This window comes from Barbus barbus (genome assembly GCF_936440315.1).
Source record: "Barbus barbus genome assembly, chromosome: 21".
Taxonomy (NCBI): Eukaryota; Metazoa; Chordata; class Actinopteri; order Cypriniformes; family Cyprinidae; genus Barbus; species Barbus barbus.
The window spans coordinates 19782754-19806266 of NC_136749.1; the positions used below are offsets into that span (position 1 = coordinate 19782754).

General features: G+C 37.7%; 2 protein-coding genes across 2 annotated transcripts; both read left to right on the forward strand.

Annotated features, from left to right (window-relative positions):
• The first annotated feature begins 730 nt into the window (after nucleotides 1–730).
• Nucleotides 731–11530, forward strand: LOC306887547 (sphingosine kinase 2-like). Its single transcript, XM_079445376.1, has 7 exons — nucleotides 731–811; nucleotides 3525–5142; nucleotides 6394–6543; nucleotides 6682–6776; nucleotides 7125–7240; nucleotides 7747–9475; nucleotides 9706–11530. The coding sequence occupies exons 2-7, from the start codon at nucleotides 4689–4691 to the stop codon at nucleotides 9766–9768; spliced, it is 2607 nt and encodes an 868-aa protein (XP_079301502.1). The 5' UTR covers nucleotides 731–811; nucleotides 3525–4688; the 3' UTR covers nucleotides 9769–11530.
• Nucleotides 11531–18122: 6592 nt separating this feature from the next.
• On the forward strand, nucleotides 18123–23223 carry LOC306887822 (G-protein coupled receptor family C group 6 member A-like; the record flags this gene model as incomplete). Its single annotated transcript, XM_079445827.1, has 6 exons — nucleotides 18123–18406; nucleotides 19539–19836; nucleotides 20122–20889; nucleotides 21024–21215; nucleotides 21951–22074; nucleotides 22181–23223. The coding sequence occupies exons 1-6, from the start codon at nucleotides 18198–18200 to the stop codon at nucleotides 23221–23223; spliced, it is 2634 nt and encodes an 877-aa protein (XP_079301953.1). The 5' UTR covers nucleotides 18123–18197.
• Between the last annotated feature and the right edge of the window lie 290 nt (nucleotides 23224–23513).

The window sequence follows — 23513 nt, forward strand, 5'->3', positions numbered from 1 at the left end:
ATTTAACATTAATTCATTAGTTTTAATTTCATTAGTCAGATACTTAACCTACATATTTATGTATAATGTTCTCTTTGTGAAACCTCGAATCACTTTAGCTCAAATAAATTGATCGCAACAGCTTAACTTAAAAAATGTAGTAATTTAAATTAATATTTTTTTTTTCAGTGTAGTTAGATTTTTACCAATTTACTCAAAATCTTTAGAAAAGTATTAACGTCTTGATTGTTCATCTGTCTTTTGATTACATACATAAATTACATTTTTAATTATGATGAAAGTTATATTAAGCATTTCATTTGATTTCATTCCACATCTCCAGATGCGGATATACAAAGTGTAAGCCTCTTTTCACAGCTTCGTTATAAAATAAATAAAACATTAAATAGAATTCTGTTAACAAAACATGATCAGTTTTCAGTCTTTCTCTATGGGTTATTTAATCTTTGTCTAAATTTTTATATCTGTGAGATAGCTTCGGTATTGTGCATAATTTGACTGAATAAAACTAAACATTAAATGTAAGTAACTGTATATTCAAAATAAATTAATGTTAAATATCTCTCTCACCAATAATCAAATATAATATAAATATAAATGTAGCAAATAAGCTCTTCAGAAGACAGTACTGTGTTTTATCGCCAAGATATGGGCTGGCCAGACGGATAGTGTTTCCTGATTGGACGTTTATCACGTCAATCATCCTCTAGGCTCCGCCCACCGAGTCAATAGACTTCCTGAAAACGCTCGTGCCTCCCCTACAGCTCAGGAAAGCTGGGAAACTCGCCATGTAGGGGGGACAAAAACCCAGGTAAGTCTGATATTACTTTTGCTTTGTCGTTTATTATCATTATTCAAGTCATTACACCTCGTAAGACATAAAAGTTTATAGTTCGCCCTATTTGGTAAACAGTTTAAACAGAAACAGATCCATTTTCAGGTTGATGTCTCTGCGCTCCCGTCAGCTTGGCTATTTAAAATGACATTAACAACATGTTTGCCAAATACATTGATCTCCTCATCGGTAAAACGGTTTTAACGGTTAAAAAAGGTTTTAGCTGTCACCGTTATGTACAAACAAGTCCACTCAAATCCTATGATATATTAGTATCATGTGTTGGCCTGTCATCAGCGAACTGTGTTTATATGTGAGTTTGAGTTGCTAAGAAACTGCAGAAGTACTTATTAATTGCCTTGAAATTATTTTCTATGATGGTTTACAATCACATTTTGCCTGCAATTCATTTTATAGTACCCTTTGGTACAGGATAGCACTTATGATCGCACATAATAAACTGTCAAATGTCTCTATATGAGCTGCCTTTTGCATGTAAAACCCCTAATTAATACAAGTACACTCAGATGATAAAAGCCATTTCCCCCTTGTAACACTTAAATAAACTTGTCACTGTGGCAGCTGACTGTCACATTCTGAGACACTTTGTAATTATATGAACTTATTTGATTTGTAATGTGACAGAGCTTTGCATTTTTACCTTTGCTTAATTGGATTGCTTGGCAATTTTTTTTTTTTTTTTTTTTTTTTTATTTCATAACCACTCGCCTAAAGAAATATCTACACAACTGTGTGCAAAGGCCATCAGTGTTTATATTTTATGATCTGTGAGGTCAACTGACTAATTCTAGTCAAATTGCTTTGGTCTGTCTGAATAAGTCTTGAAACTATCATATCATTGATACAGTAAAAGTCTTGGTGATAAAAGGGACAAAGTGTGCACTCATGTGTGAAAACCCAGACATTCAAAAGAGCTCCTTTTGGCTCTAGAAAGGTAAAGCTTGAGGCAGCCTGAGAGAGGAATGTACTTTTTGGTCTTCTGTGGGTTTTGATTTCTTGACTGTGTCTCCGCCCCGCTTTTCAAGGACACATAAGGACAAAATGGACATGACAGGGGTTTTTCTTTCTTTAACAGTTATGGAAATCTGCCAGGCACTGATTTCGCAGGAGTCTTAACAAGTAGAAAATAAAAGTATGTTATAAAGTCGCATATTTCTGCATTGAGCATTATTTGCTGACTGCCAGATTAAATTCCAAAACAAAGTCTGCAGATGTTGAGCTACAGCTAAAACATCCTAAAAAGCCGTCCATTTTGTCCCAGATGTTTACAGACTGTGCCGATATATTAGGCCTCTCAATTGCAGGCGTTTCCTGTCAGCCATAAACTCATACGACGAGATCTTAATCTGTTGAATCTGTCGTCTGTTCACATTTCAAACATTCCTTTTCTCCATTGAGTTGAACTTGCGATTTACATCACAGCTCTAGTTTTCATTCACGGCCCCCGGTGTTGCGTTTCAGGCTCAACTGCGGAATTTACATATGTAGTGTCATCCAAGATTGATGCCGGACAGGTGTAATTCCACCCCAGAACTGTTTTCTTCTCTGTTTGAATCAAAATGACATAGCCCTGTATATTTGCAAACCACAGGTACTTGAACATTTTGAATAATGAACTTTGTATTCAGACTAAATCCATCTGTTCACATTTCACCAGAGCGGTTGCCACATTCTTTCCGTTGAGAAACAGAACCGTATTGTTCAGCATGTTCCTTTCTGCTGATGCTGGAGCTTTTAAGACATTGCACTATTTGTTATCTGATTACTTAAGTCTGTTAAGGTTAAGTGCAGGTCAACGGTCAACTTAACATCACATTTCATTAGAAAGGCAGCAAAGATGATATTGAATTCTGATGTATAAGATACACTACTGTTTGAAAGTTTGGGGTCAATAAATTTTTTTAGACTGTATTACAGAAATTATTCCAAAAGAATACTTTTATTCAGCAAGGATACACTTCCCAAAAGTGACAGTAAATACACTAAAAAAAATTTAAGGTAAGTGGTTGCAATCAATTTATTTGAGCTACATTTAAATAAACAAATTTAGTTGACTAATTTTCAAATAAATGTGTTTATTTAAATGCTAAGATAAATTGTTTGCAAACACTTACCTTAAAATTTTTTTTTTAAATCTTTTTTTTTCAGTCTACATTTACAAAAGATTACTATTTCAAGTAAATACTGTTCTTTTGAACGTCAAAGAATTCTGAAAAAAATGATCATGGGTTCCACAAAAATATTAAGCAGCACAACTGTTTTCAACAGTGATAAAATAAGAAATGTTTTTGAGCACCACATCAGATATTAGAATGTTTTCTAAAGGATCATGGGATACTGAAGACTGGCGTAAATTTCTAAAAACTCAGCTTTTTTTGCAATTACAGAAATACATTACATTTTGAATTATATTAATATCAAAAGTTATTTTAAATTGTATTCAGAGACTTCTTTCAAAAATATTTTAAAAAGCCCCAAACTTTTGAAAGGTAGTACATCATCTATAACAGAAGGACCTCAGCTTCTATTCAGAATAATATCTTGTTCATATTCTTAGGGTTTTATTACTTGACCTGTATTGCTTTGTAGGATGTAAAATATGGCATTTAACTTTGAAAGGTAATCTTTCTCTTTCTGTCTCTCTCCAAACCTTCTGTTCTCTGTGTAGCAGGTCAGCTTTAACATCGGGTAAAGAGGTTTACCATGACTTGAGACCCTGTTCCAGCACTCCTCCTCTTTCTGTATTCTGTGTTTTATTTCTTTTCCTTTTTGAGGACTCTCTTGCAAGGATAGAAGAACAGAGTTCAACGTTCATGGATATCAAATCCTGGATTTTCTGGCATTTTTTTATTGGGTGAGCTATAATGCATGAGTTCCCAGCACTACTACAATCTCTGACACTGCTTTGGACCAAAACCAGAAGTGACATCCCTGTTCATCTCTATCACTTCCTAAACCTTGTTGTTTTTGGAGAGGAACTGTATTTTTAGTCAACCACCACGATTAGGTTTCATTTGATTATTCTCAAACACTATCCTCAGCCTGGCCTTTACCTCTGCTCTCTGTTTGTTTTTCACTGAACCGTTTCATAGCACTTATAGGGTTATTATAACCTTAGTGTGTGTTTATTTTAGTCATTTGTAAGTTCCTTGTTCTCTGACCTTAAGACAATGCATTGTTAATTGAAATTGTCCTTCCTATTTTATTTAAACCATTTGTGAGAGTGGAAAATTGTTCAATTTATTAACTTAAGAAATGTTGTTTGATTATTTATGTAGATGCACACACATTTCCGTTTAGCCTTGACAAAAGTTAAGCCTTTTCTCATATTGTGATATTTTGCCAATGCAGTCAGACAAAGAGAGAAAAGCAAATAATCTGGCTTCTTTGTGCATCTTAATTTTTAAAACAAAACTATGATTTTTTTGGGATACTAGCAATACTAAACTGGAAATCTCTTTTGTGTATTGTGTTTTGATCAGATGATCATAAGAGGAATTAGCATTGTTTCCAGTCAAAATGCACTGATGGAAAAGATTTAACACTATCAGGGATAGAAAATCATGCTGACTTTTTTTTTTTTTTTTTCTTTTTTGAAAAGACACCTGTTGAAGCACCCTTTGTAACTTGTTTAACCTTAAGTTTACACAAAAGCCAATGATTTGGGCTTTAAAAAGCTGACACATTTGATCTCAGAACGACTGGTGCATCCGTCCAGAAAGTTATTTCTGCAAATCAGAAGAAAGACCTCTTCATGAGGCATTCAAGCTTTATTGTCCAAATATACTCTCTGCATCCCGTTGGCACTACCTTTTGAGCCCAGTCTTTGAACATGCGCTCCCCAGGACCAGAGAGCCAATCTATGACTGAGGAGGCCCTACTGCACGGACAGTTTGGCGGTTGGAGCAGCGGAGGGGGAAGTGGAAGTAACAGCAACAGCTGCCCCAACAGCCCTGGAGGTGTTTCTTTACCTTCCAGCCCAGCCTCCACTAACTACGCCCTGACACTAACGCCAACTCACATCCATGTCCAGCGGTTGTCTCCACGTGCGGGGAAGCAGTCCAGACTGATCCTGCCGCTGGCGGAACTGACCGGATGCAGCTGCCCGCGCTCACCGGCCCCTCCTTTGCTGGTGCTTTACTGGTACCCTCCGGGTCGTCGCCGCAAAGGCGTCTCCAGACATAGACAGGTGAGGGCGTACCTGGCAGAGAGCAGAGTTGAGTCGGAGAAATGGAACGCTGCTATACAGAGCCTGCTGAGGGGAATGGATGTCAGCTCCACCACAGGTGGGTGTCAGGGTTTGATCATTCGTAAATGCTTTGTCTCTGGTGTGTCTATGCTTTTGTTAGTGGGAAATCATTTAATGTACCCCCTCAGTGTCTTCACTAAACGCACCCAGATGCTGCTAATTCTTCAAGACGTTTGAGTCAGTGCTGTTGCGTTCATGTTGTGTCATTAGTATGTGTCTTGTAAATAAGATGACACTTTGATTTATTCTATGAGCTCAATTTATGTGAGTATGAATCATGTCTGACTACATTTATATTTGTAAGAGTGTAACTGTTCCCTCCTGCTCTTTTTTTTCTGTTTTTTTTTTTCTGGACTCATAATGTGTACCGCATGCTGTCATTGACGGTCAGAGAATGGGCGGGTCTGCGGCAGGGAAAATATAGCCTGTTTTGAGTAGTGCAGATCGTTTGGTAGCAATACACCAGGCTTTATTGACTTTCATAACAGATGCTGCTTGTTGTTGCTCTGTCCCTGTTTTTAATTGTAGTGCTGTAGGTAGTTGTCAGTGCTAGTGGTTGCAGCTCAGTAAATAGTTAAAATACATTTATACGATATTAATAAGTTTGGCTTGTTAGTTTGTGTTAGGAGTGCAGATCTTGGGTCAGTTTAGTGGTTCTAATGGTGTGAAAATGTGAATACACCCCATTATTTACTCATTTATTGCTAAAGTAACATTTGATCATCCTTTCAATTATGCTGATTCGTAAAACTTGGATGTTTATAGATAAAATTAAAACAACAATGAAATAAACTTTTACAATCAGCTGTTTAAACAACAAAAACAAATGTAACATTTATGGGAAAAGTTATGATTAAGAAATTGATGGTAAAGTGTTGCCTCAGTTAAATTCAAAATATGTGAGTCAACCATCTTAAAAAGCACAACTTTGCTCCACATGGGAAGTTGTGAAGGAAGAAGTTCTAATCTAGTTTGATAACAGGACTGTGCATGCACTGTCTTCTGGATAGATGAGACATATCCCAAATTCCAATCTACAGTTGAACCATTAACATAAGAAACTGTGAAAAGTGATTGTTTTATTTTGTTGAATAAAATATTATGTGGAATTTATTATTGGATCATTTAAATTCTCTTTTCAGTAGTATTTTTGAAATGAAGGTCAGATTTGTGCTTTTGAGGTGTACTTATTTTTCACAGATGGGTTAGGATGTGGCTTAGTGTTGTTTTTAGCCTTAAAATTAAGGCCTTATCCTCACTTGTTTGTTTTTGTTTTCTTATTGAGCAGAATTTTGCAAAAGCATGTTGCCCCGTCCCCGTCGACTGTTGCTGCTGGTCAATCCATTCAGTGGCCGGGGTCAGGCAATGCAGTGGTGTCAAACGCACATACTTCCAATGATAAGAGAAGCCAACATCAGCTACAACCTCATACAGACAGGTAAGAACAGCACATACAATCACACATTTGGCGTCACCTGCAAACGCTTCAAATATTTTTTGAAGCTCTCAAACCAGCAGTTCTTAGAAACTGATTGCATTGAACCGATGTGATGCATGTGGTTTTGTTGTTGAACAGAGCGTCAGAATCATGCACGTGAGCTAATCAGAGAGATCTCGCTACCAGAATGGGACGGAATTGTCATTGTTTCTGGTGATGGACTCTTGCACGAGGTAAATGACGTAACAATCTTTGATTGCTTTTGTCACATACATTTGATTAATTTATTACAAAGCCCATTTATAAACTACCTTTTGCAGGAAATTTGTTTGGTAAATTTCCTGGAACGTCTACGGAATTCTGTTTAAATTATTTAAACATGTTAATTAGCTGAAAACAATACTCTCTGATCAGTAGAAGACCAAATTAGTGAAAGTATTTAAGAAATGTAGGGGCAAAAGATGTGTAGAACATTCTGAATGACATAAGTTTTATTTTTTAGTACCTGACTGATCTACCACATGGTTTGTATGTAAAAATAAGATTATTTACATATTAATCTGTGTGTCCTCTTTCTGCAGGTGATAAATGGCCTTATGGAAAGGCCAGACTGGGAACAAGCAATAAAAACTCCTGTGGGAATCCTGCCTTGTGGCTCTGGAAATGCACTTGCTGGTTCAATCAACCACTATGCAGGGTACGAAATGTACTGGTGCTCACCTGGGACACATTGTGTGAAAATCTTCACTTCTTCAGAGAACCTCCCTTATTTTTAAAGGAACAGTTCCCCCCAAAATTTTAATTGTCATGATTTACTCACCCGCATTTCAAACATATATGTTGGTATTTTCCCTGTCATCTCTCACTGTACAGGCAATAAATCTATGTGAAGATTCTTTAAAAATTCTTTGTGTATAAAAAACAACAAAAAAACTACATCCTGTTCCCTCCGCAGAGATAAAAAAATGATATTTTAAAATGAATGTACTAAGAAAACAAAGAAAATCTTTGTTTCAGTGTACAAAAACTCACTTTTCGTGTTACTAAGATGAGTTTCATACATTTCTCAAGGGTTGTTTGCCACATGATTGTCAGAATTTGAATATTTTTTGTTTCAAGTATTGAGAGTAAATTAAGGGTTTTTGGTGTTTTAATAAATGTGACTGAATTGAATCTATTTCCATTTTCCTGTCTGTCTCTTAGATATGACATGTGCCTTCGGGAGCCTCTCCTCCTCAACTGCTGTTTTCTGCTTTGTCGGGGTGGGGTTAAACCGATGGACTTGGTGTCTGTTACAACCAGCCCATGCACTTCATCATCCACAACCAATCAGAATGGGCACCCATCTGCTCCCAGGAGGCTTTTCTCTTTCCTTTCTGTGGCCTGGGGTTTTGTGTCTGATGTGGACATAGAGAGTGAGCGCTACAGAGGGCTGGGCTCAGCACGGTTTACCCTGGGAACACTAGTGAGATTGGCTTCTCTGCGCTCCTATAAGGGGCGTCTTTCCTACCTGCCACCCGGTATGGTCAACCTATCCCCCGATGCCACACCTCAGCCACCCCGCAGGCCACTTTCACGCAGCATTACGGAAGGTTTGGAGGGATTTTGTCGCACTCCCATTCACCGGACCTGCTCAGACATGGGCCTGAGTGAACAAAGAAGTCTCCGTAAGGGAGATGGGGAAAGAGAGAGAGAAAGAGAACAGGAGAGGCAGGAGAGAGAGCGGGAGAGGGAGAGGAGAAGAGAGAGGGCAAGAGGGGTTGGAGTAGTGAGAGCTAGCAGTCTTGCAGAAGACCGAGAAAGAGAGGTGGAAGCAGAAGAGAAGATGGAGACGTTAGGGACCAGCTCAGAATCAACTGAAAGGGAAGAGTGTGACAACATAGCCAGTAATAATGGAAACAGGGAAGAAGAGAATAAACCAGGTGAGGATGAGATGGATGGAGAAGTGACGAAAGCGAGAGATTCGGGTGAAAGAGATGAGGCAAATGAATGCAATGAGAGTTATCAAACGACTCCACCTGAGATGCAACGCACACTACGTAAAAACTCGGCCCCTTCTTGCCAGATAATTAATGCCTTTTTCAGCCAGCCAATTGGTGCAGAACCTGACCAAGACTTGGAGCTGGCAGCCTATGGCAAGGAGGACGAAGACATAAATGGAACCTACTTTCAGAGAGAGGCGTTTCCACTGGACAAGTCTCGTGAGCGAGCCCTCACCATCTCATCTTCTCCATTCCGCCAATCTCCTTTCAAAGCTTTCAAACCTAAAACTTTAGACCAGAACCAGAACCCCTCACGGCCACGGCCCCTCTCTCTTCTGCACCAATCACATTCAAATTCCCTCCCTCCAAAATTTCCGTCCCTCTCTCTGTCCCTTTCCCCAACCCCTCCTTCGTCTCCATCTTGTGCCTCTCCCCACTCTTCTTATCTCGCACCACGTCCCAACACTCCCAGCTCGTCTTCCCCATCGCCTTCTTTTCATTCACCGACTCCTTCCTTCAACTTTGACCTTGCAGAGCGCGCAGGATCCCTGAAGAACCACCCTCGCATGACATCCTCCATCAACCTGCCAGAGGATGATCTGCTACCTCCACTGGATCAGCCTCTCCCTACACGCGACTGGGTCACTATTGAGGGCGATTTTGTCCTGGTGCTTGCCATCTACCAGAGCCACCTGGGAGCAGATCTTCTCGCTGCGCCTCAGGCTCGATTTGATGATGGGCTGATCCATCTGACATTTGTGCGGGCTGGTATCTCCCGGGCTACACTGCTTAGATTGTTCCTAGCAATGGAAAGAGGAGCCCATTTGTCCCTTAGCTCTCCCTACGTTAGTCATGTTTCTGCTCGGGCGTTCCGCCTTCAGCCGCTTTCACAACGAGGAACCCTCACTGTAGATGGAGAGGTGGTGCCCTATGGGCCAATGCAGGCACAGGTGAGATTGGTGAATCTTTATTGGTTACAAAAAATTTAATAACACTGTTATTATGAATATAATAATTTTTACACTGTATATTATAATGTTGTGATGCCTAAATAATCCTGAAGCATTTAAAATGTTTGATTTTAGTTTTTGTTGTTTATTTTAAATGTATCTTCTCCAAAAATCTGAAAGCTTTCTTTTTTTAACATTTTAACGTGTGATTGTACCTTCTTTTGTCCCAGGTTCATCCCTCCATGGCTCGTTTGATTGTTGGGGACTCTGGAATAAAGATTACAAGATTCTGATCTGTTTGGATTTGAACAAGGAGGGATTAGTGTGACGCTGTGGATTATATAACGTTTTGCCATCCGCATTTTGGGGGGGGGGGGAGCCAGCAGTTGCAAATCACTGCTTTTACTGGGATTAACTGAGGGATTGGTTATTCAAGCTGCATATGCAAGGAGTATTTTTGAATTTAACGAAGGGATGTAAACTTGCGGCCTATTGCACGACTGTAAGATTACACTTGGATTACCCTCACTGTTGTCAGTGAGAGAATGCTGAAATGCTTACATAAAAGAAGAAACGGCGAAAGTGAATGTGCCCAACTGGTGTATACATTTTAGTATGCATTTGTGCATAGATTCTTAACAGTTAATCCTGCCTTATTTCAGAGAGTGGAATAAAATGACAAAAACACTAACAACAATAGCCAGCTTTTAGGTTGTCACGCCCACATCCAAATACGGCTCCATCCATTTTACTTAATAGGTACCCCTGGAATGCTTTATCCATCTCTGAACGTTTTAGTGCAACCCCCCCCCCCCTTAATTTACATACTTGCTTAGTATCACACATGCTCTGAAACCTCATTTAGCAAAGATTTGTCTGCATTGATCCAAGTCTCCGATCAGCTTTTGAAAAGTTGTTTTATGGGACTGATCAGAAATGTAACGGGTCCATTTTTTGGCAGGTATTTTTAGGACACAATCATTGAGTGGAACAGTTAAACATGGGCTGTAATGTTGTATATTGCATTGCTAGTTTGTGTAAGAAACGCATGCAATGATCTTGATGACGATGAAATTTGGTAACTAGCTATATGCATTGCAGTGAACACAGAAAGCTAGGAAAACTTACAGTTTAGCATTTTTCTTCCCCCAGTAATATTGTATCGCTCTCTTCTGTGACATAATGCAGACTTGCATAAATTTTCTCATTTTTATTCCTAATGATTGAAGAAAGAACTGGAAGTTATGGTAATGCACCTTCAACTCCTTTTCCTGAAAGATTCATGTTAAATATTAGGCAAGGACTATTTCATAGTGATCAGTAATTTAACTTTTTAGTCTATTTCTCTCACAAACCATTTGTAAGACTGATTCTTTAAAGTAAAATGTATTTTTCAGCTCTTTAAGAGAACAGGCCTTTGGAAAGTCCAGCTGTGGAGCTGATCATGATTGTAACGGAGTCTTTCCAGTGCTTTTAATTTGACCTAAATATTTATTAGAAAAATTCCCTATTTAAATTTTTTCTGTCCTTTTCATTTTCCAGAGGACCACAGTTTGACAAATGCAGACTGTGTTTGCTCTCTTTTCTGAAATGACAGTGATTAGCAAATAATATTTAATTCTAGTAACTGGACTGGTATTTCCGAACCGTTTAGTTCTGTCTAGTGCAATCACTCTGTTGATCATCACCGCCATCCTCAGCTCTTAAGTGTCGGCTGGTGTGTAGGTCTAGTTGTTTTGTTTGCGAGTCTGGCACTCAAAATTATTTTCAGCTGCAATCAGATGGCCAGTTATTTGTTTTTGTTTTTCATTCCCTATATTTCCTTCCTTCCTTTTGCTGTACCATGCTTTAGAGTGATCTAATAAATTTGGTATCAAGCTGCTGTCCACCTTGAAAATGCCAGTTAAGATGTCTCTTCATTCTCTGATGCTTGTATTAAGATTGTAATTACTATTAAAAGAATATTATATTAAGCGTATATACATATTATTTACAGTTCCTAGTTCTGTATGGTTGAAAATTTAGTTTCAGATAAAATTTAACTATGAAACCTTGCATTTGTGTCCTCCAGTCTTTTTCTCTTGCTTTCTGTAGGCTTTCCAAGGTAGGAAAAACAACTGTACGATAGAGGTATCACATTTATCATATATGAACTCTGAGGATAAATGTTTTCTTCCGGTTTAATTAAACAAATGTCAGCTCAGGAATGTTTTCCTCTTTGATTAGCACATTCTCAAGGGGAGGCAAGAACAAAAAGCAACTGGAACTATGAAAAACATGTGACATAATTTCACACAATCTCTGCCGTAATTAATTCAAAACTGATTCAGAGGTGGAAAACAATGCACGTTCCTCTTAGACAAGATGAGTAAGGCACCAGTGGTCTGATAGCCAAGTGTTTCACTTCTCTCTGTCTCCCTTTGGTTATCAGGTTTGCACAAATTTGTAAACAAGGAAGCCGTCGTCTCGGACTCTCTTCCTCTCTTTCTTTCAGCTCTTAATTTTTCTCTTCACAGTCTACTAATCTCCACATACCACTACAAGGTTCAGCCACTATCTTGCTTTGTTGTAGTGTCTCCACCTTCCTATCAGCTCCATGAGCAGTTTATTTTTCCCTTGTTTTCCCACTTGTATCTCAGTATCCACACGATTAGAGACCTACTGTATTCTACATTGCCCTTTTGCTCTTTTAGATTACAGCTAGTCTGCGTTGCTCTCTGCCTCCCTCCGCTTGCCTCCCCTCCTTTTCCCCTAGAAGCAATACATTCTTTCGGTGCTCTTTTGTCCTCAGGAGTTGCTTAACTGTGGCCTACACCATGCCTTTACTACACAAAAAGGTCCTTGTGTAGTTGGTGGCCACCTACTGGTTAACTTTATCTTTTTATAATATTATGACTTAATATCTTAAAACTCATCTAATCTCAGACCTTCTGTCTTGCAATTGTTACTTAATAGCTTATCTATTAAGTAACCCCCCCATACACACATAAACACATTAAACTGTAACGGAGTGGCTATTTACACCAAGTGCAAATAGCCAGTCTTGTTGGCAAATGCTATTTACATGAACTCTGCCCACCAACATGTGATTGCGAAAGTCAACACTAATTTAGTGAGCCGCTTATTTAGTACCAATTTCAGTGGCGTAGGTGGTATGGCATGTGCTTTTTGACATGATCAACCCAAGCTCGAATCCGCCTTTTGTTTTGTTTTTCTCCCTTTTCAAATCTCATGTCGCAGGAAAGGCATTTATTTTCAATAAAAATGAAGGAAATTATCAAAAAGTTGAAAATAAAGTATCGGGTAGGGTTAGGGTGGATGTAGGGAGGGTTTTATTGTCTCAATAAGGTGGAATCCATTTAATAATTTGAATTAAATCTATAATTTACACTCAATATGTTATTATTATGTACCTTTATAATTATTTAGTTTTATAATGTACTACAATACTGAGGTGCAGATAATTGCCACTATTTGCAATTAGGTATTTCATAGCTATGTTAACATATAGTGTAAATAGAATCTATAGCTATTTACACTTAGTGTAAATAACATATCATTAAAAAATACTGCTATTTTTACTGAGTGTAAATAGAATCCATGGCTTAGTGCAAATAGCATCTCTCGCTAAGAAAATGTGCTATTTGCAATTGGTGTAAATGGAATCTAATCACTTAGTGTAAATAGCCACAACTTTAATGACCAGCTGACACACCAATTACAGCGCTACTAAAACAATGAAACATGATTTGAGATGGAATTATTTTCTTGATTTTTCTTGTAGACTTTAGCGTTCGCCTTGGACAAAAACAGTTTGCCTAGTGACAAGATAAACACTATAGTGTTTTATTAATTGTATTATTAATCTGCAGTCCAGTTTGCTTGTTCTATATAGGCATACAACATATGTCTTCTTCGTTCGAGTTGTCTCTTTTCCAGCTTCTCTCTTAGTCCAGGTGATATGTGCAAAATTTGAGGTGATATGTTCACTTTTTCATAAAAGCATGAAACTTGGTACAATTGTACAAGTTAGGGCCCTGAACATTTTCAGAAATGGAGCCATTGCAAAAACACCTGGTTGCCGTGGTGATCATTTTCCTTTCCGCCATAACCACATTGTGTATTTTGTGTCATATCTCCTGAATTAAACATGGTAAAACATAAAAGGTGATGTCTATCCCTATGTTTTGATGGTCAATGATTACAATGATACCATATACAAAAACATACACAGTTCAGGTGAAGAGTTAATGGTGAAATCAGCAATGTGAGAAGGAAATAACAGTATCTGAGCATCACAGTATCACAGCATTTACAAAAGTCCATATGACAATTAATTTGTTCTTTCTTTGATAATTAACTAATATTTTATTCAATACTCCAATAAAAGATTGTTTTAATTATTATTAATTACAAATTTTTTACATTTATATAGCCCTTTTCTGGGTACTCAAAGCACTTTACATGGAAGTGGGAATCTCCTCAACCATCAACAATGTGCAGTCCACCACACACCAGCTTAACTAATATTTTATACAATAGTACAGTAAAAGATTGTTTTCAGGAATACAATCATTTACTTCAGAGATATAAAAAAATATATAATCTCAAGTAACTGTATTTTTCCTTACCTCTCAGGCAGAGTCAGGTAGGCGGTAGTAATTTTCCGATCTTGTTCTCTCTCAACTATGCTCTAACATCACACGCAGACAGCAATGCAATCTTGCTAAGCTGCGTCCTATCTGCACCTCTTCTGCTGCACCTCTGTCATTTTCTCTGGGTCTCTGGAATTTTCAGTCAGCTGTCAACAGACTTCATTCCAGCCATTACTTCTCAGTCTACTCTTAGAATCTTGGGCTTGCGTGAGACATGGATTTGTCCAGATGACTCCGCAACCACTGCTGTTCTCTTTAACAAACTTTCCTTTCTCTCACACCCCGCGTCAGGTTGGAAGGGTACTGGTCTTCTCATTTCTAATAATTGGAAATACTCAACCCGCTCTTCCCTATAATAAAATAAAATAAAAATTACCCAATCAAAATTCCCAAAAAATCTCTTCCCCAATAAAAATTATTTTGAGTTTCATGCTATTATGCTTCTGTTAAATTCCATATTGTAATCATTTATAGCCTTCCTGGTCAACTATAGAGGAGCTGTATTGGCTGTTGTCCTCATTCTCTGTGGATGGCAGATGGCACCAAGTCTCCTTGGTGACTTCGAAATCCATCTGGAGAAGCCTTACACTGCAGACTTCCACTTCCACTCTTACATTCATTTGACCTCAAATGGCTTACCACCACAAGCAATACAAATCAGGCAACCAGCTTGACTTAATTGACACTTGCAGTTGTACTGCAGACAACATTTGGTAAAACCTCTAGACATCTCTGCTCATTTCTTTATTACATTTAACCTACATATGGCCTGTATGCCACCAATTCCTCAACCAGTTACTTTTAGGCAAAAGCTACGCTTCCTTTCACCCTTCCATCTTTCCTCTGTAGTGTCATCTTCTCTTCCTTCACCCGCCCATTTCTCATCTCTGGATGTAAATACAGCAACTGACACTTTATGATTCACTTTAACTTCTTGTCAAGACAATATCTGTCTAGACAGGCCAGTGCATATTATCCCTTCTAACCTAAAAAGTTGCCCCATGTATCGTCATCTTTACTGTATTTTTGCTGAGCAGTCTGTTGGGTGGCTCACCAATGTACTAGATGTCATTACTACAAAAAAATTAAGTAGGCTTGACCAAACTTTTTTTGGGGAGAAGAATTTATAGAAGATGGTAGTGTAGCAGTTCTTCAATAGTGATGTTAGCATGTATTCCTTCAAACAATCTTAACCCTTGAATGAATCCTAGCTTCTCCCAAACTTCTGTCTGTGGGATATAATTACCTGAAGACAAAAGGGCTAGAAACAATGTTGTTAGGACCTTTCCGCTGGTGATCCTGAAATCTACAAGACGTTCCTGAGGAATGCTGTTCCTTTGTTATTCTCATGGAATGGACCATTTGGTTCACACCTTTATAGACACAGATTATTTCTTTCACAGAATGACCAACTGAACTTTAACCAATCAGGTTTCAGTAGAGGCCATTCAACTGAGACTGCTTTGCTGCCGGTCACTGTAGCCCAGCAGATAGAGAAAACTGATTCCAAAACATCAGTTCTTATTCTGCTGGATCTATCTGCCACTTTTGACACTGCACTCTAAAAAATGCTGGGTTAAATACAACTCAGTGCTGGGTAAAATATGGATGAAAGCAGTGATTGGGTTGTTTAACGCAACAGTTGGTTGAAAACAACCCAGCATGCATTCTGTCCAATATTTACCCAGCACTGGGTTGTATTTAACCCTGCATTTTTTTAGAGCATTTTAGAGAATTTCCCTGCCACTCCGACTCTACAGCATGATTTCATCATCCTTCTAGGTTCATAAAAATGTATTCTTTGGTGACTAGCTGACCTTCAAGGACCATATTGTAAAGACAGCTCGATCTTGCAGGTTTGCATTGCACAACATCAGGAGGATGAGGCCCTTCCAAACAGAGCATGCTGCACAACTTCTTGCCCGGGCCCTTGTCATTTCTAGGCTGGATTATTACAATGCTCTTCTGGCTGAACTTCCATCATGCGCAATCAAACCTCAACAAATGTTTCAGAATGCAGCGGCACGACTGGTCTTCCATAAGCCCAAAAGAGCCCACTTCACTCCTCTCTTTATCTCCCAGCACTGGGTACTGGCTGCAGCTCGTATCAAGTTCAAGACATTGATGTTTGTGTACAGAACAGCCACAGGCTCAGCACCCCATACTTCCTCCTCACTCTTATGAAGCTACATCCCCTCCAGAAGCCTGAGATATGTAAGCGATGCCTTGTGGCAACATCACAGAGAGGCATTTTCGTTAACCTTTCCTGGCTGGAGAAATGATCTTCCTACAATCGCAGTAATCACAGAACACCCGACACGTTATCTGACAGCAACACTAATTTAACGCTAACCCGCACTCGCACCACACCCTGACCCTACACATAAGTATTATTCCACTTGTTACATCAAATATTAGCGGTTCACCTGCGTGTACCTGCCCGCATACAGGACTCTGGCTTCAGCCTTGTGGACAACATAATAGACAACTCTGGCCCCAAAGAGTGATTGTAAATCAAGTTTGCATGAAATATGTTTGAAATTTAATTCTGCATCTTCTGAGATTTAATTGTAATCCTTCTCATAAAGTCACTGAATTAACAATTAACTGATCACCTCAATGCGTTGCCATCTGTGTGTGATGTTAAGAGCATTGTTGAGAGAAAACAAGAATGTATTGGAAACTACCCCCTAAGTTACATGACTCCGCCTGAGAGGTAAGCCAAAATGGTCGCCATGACATTCACAAGGTGTTTTTGCGACCCTGAAAATGTTTAGGGCCGCAAACTATATAAGTGTACAAAGTTTCATGCTTTTATGAAAAAGTGAACATTATTTTCACATATCACCTTGGACTATATCTCTTTCTTTCTTAGCGGTTTCTTGTTCTTCGGAGCCATGTTTTCGTTTTCTTCTTTAAAAATGGATACAATTTCAGGAGCATCAAGATAAAGTTTTTATTTTCACGATAAAACTAATACTGAACTCGACTTTGAGTAACAGTTTTTATGAGGTAGGATCAATTACCGCGGAGTGATACGACGAGAGACTTACAAATAGCACGGTTCCTAGATGAATGGTGATTCAGGAATACTGCAGTTGACTAAGAAGTCATTAGTATTACTGAAAGCCATAATTTCCCATTTTAAAAAACTAAAACAAAATCATGCTATGAAAGTATCTGCGCCTCGTATCGTTAAAAATAGAGTTTAACACGTGCTCTCTCACCACAAGGTGGCGTGAACAAGCCACTTGCACTTCAAGAGGATATAAGAGATGAATAATTAATAATAATGCATTTCTTAGCTTGTAATATTGGTGCGATTCATTTAACTTTATTTCACGGTGTGTGTGTGTGTGTGTGTCATTGTTTAGCATGAAAATTATAGTTTTTATTAATATTTCAATTTATTAGGCTATTATAATATAGCCTATTATAATACATTATATATATATTTAATTTTATCTAGTGTATTAGTAATTTTGTTGTGGCATTTATATTAGTTTTGGCTTTTAAAAATATGTTTATATTGTTTTTTTTATTCATTTTTATTTCAGCTTTAGTTTGTTATTTTAGTACATCAAGTCAAAATGAAAGAAAACGCTAAATGCTTCCTTTGCAACTAGCTGAAATAAAAATAAGGTTAAGTGTTTTTTTGGTTTGTTTGTTTTGTTTTTATGAGGTAATGCTTAAGTCAAGTAAGAAAACAAATTTATGGTTTCAGTTTTAGTTAATTATAATAATCCTGGTATGGATTATTTTTTATTCCTGTATTTACATCACCAAATGTATATTAAGAAACACCTGATGGCCTTGAGTGTTCTTTTTTTTAAGACGTTTGTTGGCATCGGTTTTATTTCACCTGTTTTACAGGAAGACACCACCTTTATACTTTTTACAAGTCAGGGGGGTGGGGGAGGAACTTGTGGAAAGTGTGGGAGGTGTATGTGTTTTACTTTCCTGTAGTTATGCATGAAAGGAGCTGTATATGTACTATAAACAAATATGTGTGAGAGCACACCTATCAGTCGTCCAGGTGAACTCAGGGATAACAGCCTAAAGCAGTGATGGCTGGTTTGGATTTGAGCCTGTTACTCATGTTGTCTGTGCTGGTAGGGGTCAGAGAAGTTTCTCTGGCACAGTTCAGCCACCAAGGAGCCATGGCCCCGGGAGACATCATCATTGCCGGTCTTTTCCCCATCCATGAGGCAGTGGTGGCAGTGAACTACACTGGCTTAAACAGCTTCTCTTCTCCTCAGCGTCCAAACTGCAGCAGGTGAGTGTTCAAGAACATCACACATAATATGACTGAATTGATCCTTTTTGTGATTGGATAATTCTGTTCATTTATTTGTGATGGACATTAAAGATTTGTTAATGGGGCATTTATGGACACTACAGTAATCCATTTAGATTAGTAGGGTAAAAATTATTGTTTTTATTTTGAAGTTACAAATTACAGTTAGACTCAAGATTGGGGCAGAAGGACCCCAGTGGCATGATGTTGCTGGTGTTGTTATTATTTAATTCAAATAATTATAATTTATGGAGTATTTCTTAATAATTTCAGGAATTAAATGTTAAATTATGTATTAAAACCTATTGTTAATTATTCAGTCTCATTGTTCATATTGTTCAAATTCATAAGCACTGTTATTATGAAAAGTCTTTAATTAAAATAAATAACACTCAAACATTTTGGGTTGATTGGATGTTTAAATATTTTTGAGAAAAAAAAAAAAGTCTCTTACGCTTTCCAAGGCTGGGTGTATTTACAGTATAAAACAATAATATTAAAAACAATAAAACAGTAGTATAGTTACAATTTAAAATAACTCTTTTCTATTTTCATACATTTTAAAACACAATTTCTTTCACTCCAGTCTTCAGTGTTACATGACCCTTCTAATATGTTGATTTGATGCTCGAGAAACATTTCTTTTTATTTATCACAGCAAGAAGTGCTGCTTAATATTTTGGTGGATTCTTTGATGAATAGAAATTTCAGAACAGCATTTATTTGAAAACAAAAATCGAACAGATTCATAATTTGAAATAATTTGTAACATTATAAATGTAATTTCAATTGAATGTGTCCTTGATGAATATAATTATATAGTGTATTTGAGATGTATTTCTTTGACTAAAATTCAAGTCATTATTGAACTAAATTGTCAAAATACATACACTGTAGCTTATTTTACTACACCATTTAAATCTGTACACACTCTCTTTTTTTCAGATGTATATGCAATAAATTACATAAATCTAATACCATATTGCATGATGCATCATCATCATCATTATACAGCGTATAATGTTTTTTCTTATTTATTATTGTACTGTGATTCTTATGCTAACAATATTGGCACATACATTTCTATGTGATTTTGTTTTGTTCTCTCTAGATACTACACAAACGGTCTAAATCAGGCTCTAGCTATGATTCATGCTGTGGAAATGGCAAACCAATCCCCCATGTTGAGCAGTTTGAACTTAACTCTTGGATATCGCATCTATGACACATGTTCTGATGTCACGACTGCGCTTCGGGCCGTCAAAGATCTCACACAGTCGTTCTCAGACTGTGATTCACCAACAAACTCTTCTCAACCTGTCCAGCCAATAATGGCGGTAATTGGGACCTCTTCTTCTGAGATCTCCATTGCAATTGCCAGGGAACTCAACCTTCTGCTAATTCCACAGGTAGGATCTCCACCTGAAATTAGCATGAAGTAATAAAAAAAAATGGGTGGTTTTGCAGCTATGCCATAGAAGAACCATTTTTGGTTCCTCGAACCTTTCAGTAAACAGTTCTTAAAAGGACCATTTTTTTTCTTAGTGTGAAGTAATAATCTAAAGACACTTCTTACACTATAAAGAACATTTTGTCCAATGGAAAGTTTCCATGGATATATTTTAACCTAAGTATATTGAATTATAATATAGGCTATTTAACCTTTAATTGCTGTCTGTTCATCTTTTGTGCAGATAAGTTATGCATCTACAGCTACGATTCTAAGTGACAAAAGTCGTTTTCCTGCTTTCATGAGGACTGTTCCAAATGATGAGTACCAAACCCATGCCATGGTACAACTTCTGAAGGACAATAAATGGACCTGGGTTGGCATTATCATTACAGATGGAGACTATGGGCGTTCTGCCATGGAACGTTTTGTTAAGCACACCGAAAGCGAGGGAATTTGTGTGGCCTTTAAGGTGATCCTACCAGACTCGCTAGCAGACCAACAACAATTAAATACCCACATCAACAAGACTGTGGACATCATTGAAACAAATACTAAGGTTAATGTGGTGGTCTCATTTGCCAAGTCATCTCAAATGAAGTTGCTTTTTCAGGGCCTGTTTGGTAGGAACGTTTCAAAAAATAAAATATGGGTGGCCAGTGATAACTGGTCAAACGCTAAAAATATTCTGAAAGACGTAAATCTTTCAGATATCGGAAATATACTGGGCTTCACCTTCAAGAGTGGAAATATTACAGATTTTCATCAGTACCTTAAGGATCTAAAGTTTGAAAGTGAAGCTAACATGAACAATTCATTCCTGGAGGAATATTTAAAACAGCCTGATATAAGAAATGCTGCAAATGCAGTAAAGACACTGATTGAAAACACACATTTGGAAATGGACATGGTCTTCAGCGTGCAGATGGCTGTCAGGGCTATTGCTAATGCTGTGGCTGAACTATGTCTAAAAAGACAATGCAAGACCCCTTCAACTATCCAACCCTGGGAGGTATTTTCCACATTTTGAGACACTTGCTTTCAAATTCAGTATTTTTTTTTTATTTTTTTTATTTGATTTATTTACCTACTTATTTGCTTTGTCACAATCAACGTCATAAAAGTCATTGCATGTTTGCATTTCAGCTCTTAAAACAGTTGAGGAACATCACTTTTGAGAAAGAAGGAGTCATGTACAATTTTGACGCGAATGGCGACATTCATTTGGGCTATGATGTCTGTCTATGGGATGAATTTAAAGGACATGACATAATAGCAGAATATTATCCATCTAACAGAAGTTTCACTTTTACAAGGAAGAATCTAAGTGATATTGAGGTAATGTATTCTTTTGAATCATAATTTTTATCAAGACAGGTTTTCTGCTAATAAAAAAGTCAGCTATTAAATTTTCTAATTGACTTGACAATACAACTAAAATATCTACCTAGTAGGCTATTATGCGGTATTGTTTGGATATTTGTTATTACAGGGGATGTTTTTGTATTAATTCTTTACAGTGTATATTATTATTATTATTATTATTTTTTAAAAACATTTTTATTATTATTATCGGCCCCAAATGGACATAATGAAACGAGAAAAATTGTATTTCAGTGCTTTTTGCGTTCTCTCACAAATATTTTACATTCCCCAAAAAACTTTGTGTTTGCTGGCAAAACTTTTGAGTACTTTTTTAGGTTTTGCTGATGAACGCAGACTTCAGAGCAGAGCAAAAAAAAAGTTTGCAGGGAAACGCAAAGCTTTTGTGAGAGAATGCAAAGTTTCTCAAAAGAGCAGTTGCTTTGCCAGTGAACGCAGAGTTTTTTGGGGGAACGCAAATCTACAAATAAACACAAAAGCATTGAAATAATTTTTTTTCCATCTCATCTCATATTTTTGTCCATCACCGTGTCCTTTTAGGGGCTCCATAGTACTACAATAGGACCGCGTTGTACACTGTAAACTTGATCCTGGAGGGCCAGTGTACTACAGAGTTTATTGCGCTTCTATTATATATTGCGTGTTCTATAAAGCATTCCCTAAAGTAATTTTTCACTCGTTTCTTCTCAGAATGTGGTATCTAAGTGTTCAGACAGCTGTCAGCCAGGAAAGTACAAAAAAACAGCAGAGGGTCAGCACACTTGCTGTTATGAGTGTCTCGCCTGCGCCGAAAACCAGTACTCCAACGACACAGGCAAGTTAATAATGCCACTTTACATTAAAGATGAAAATCCCTGATCTTCATTTCCAATTTTAGCCCAACAGTCAATAAAATACAATGTTTTTAAATTGTCTTTCAGATGCAGATGCATGTTCCAAGTGTGACACTGAGAGCATGTGGTCAAACGCTAATAGCTCAGAATGTCATTCCAAGCTTTATGAGTACTTTGAGTGGAATAGTGGCTTCGCTATCGTCCTGTTGACGCTGGCTGCCCTCGGCATCCTCCTCCTCTTCTGCATGTCCGCACTGTTCTTCTGGCAAAGGAACTCTCTGGTGGTTAAGGCTGCAGGTGGACCACTTTGTCATCTGATCCTTTTCTCCCTGCTGGGCAGTTTTATCAGTGTCATTTTCTTTATGGGTGAACCGAGCAATGAGACGTGTAGGGTGAGGCAGGTCATCTTTGGCCTGAGCTTCACGCTGTGTGTTTCATGCATCTTGGTGAAGTCCTTGAAGATCCTTCTGGCATTCCAATTGAACCTAGAGCTGAAAGAGCTTCTTCGCAAGCTCTACAAGCCGTACTTGATCGTCTGCATCTGCATGGGGCTTCAGGTCACCATTTGCACTCTTTGGCTGACCTTACACATGCCTTTTAAAGACAAAGTGGTGCAGGCCAAATCCATTCTTCTGGAATGCAAAGAGGGCTCAAGTGTGATGTTTGGAGTAATGCTGGGTTACATAGCTTTGCTGGCTCTGATATGTTTTATGTTTGCTTATAAAGGCCGAAAACTTCCACAGAAGTATAACGAAGCAAAGTTCATCACATTCAGTATGCTCATCTACCTCATGGCCTGGGTCATTTTTATCCCAGTGCATGTCACCACCAGTGGCAAATATGTACCAGCTGTAGAGGTGGTTGTTATTCTCATTTCAAGCTACGGGATCCTGAGCTGCCACTTTTTGCCAAAATGTTACATAATTGTTTTCAAAAAGAAGCATAATACCAAAGATGCATTCTTGAACAATGTTTATGAATATGCCAGAAAGAGCTCTGAGAACATCAGGGGCTTGCCTGTAACTGATCCGCACAGTAAAACTGAGAACTCAGTCTACATCATATCCAATCCGTCACTTGTGCCTGAGGAGAAACAAGTTTCTGTACCAAAAATAGATAATGTGCCTTAAAATAGTTGCAAGAATTTGAGATCACAAGTCAAAGCAATCATTCTGACAAATTTTGTTTCATTTGAGATGAAACTTAAATAGACTAAGTTTTGTATTTCACATACAATGATCTTGAAAATTATGATTATTCTAAAATGTGGAAAACAAATCAAATCTATACGTTTGTATATATGTATTTGTAAAATATGTATTTTTGTGTACTATGTATAAATTGTTTAATTGTACCAATTTTACAATAACGTTTATTTTGTTGAAGATGAAGTATTGCATTATCACAAACAGTAATTTCT

Coding starts and splice junctions, on each gene's coding strand:
- LOC306887547 (XM_079445376.1), top strand. CDS start 4,689: ATGCGCTCCCCAGGACCAGAGAGCCAATCTATGACTGAGGAGGCCCTA. Junction 5,143..6,393: donor GGATGTCAGCTCCACCACAG/GTGGGTGTCAGG, acceptor CTTATTGAGCAG/AATTTTGCAAAAGCATGTTG. Junction 6,777..7,124: donor GTGATGGACTCTTGCACGAG/GTAAATGACGTA, acceptor CTCTTTCTGCAG/GTGATAAATGGCCTTATGGA.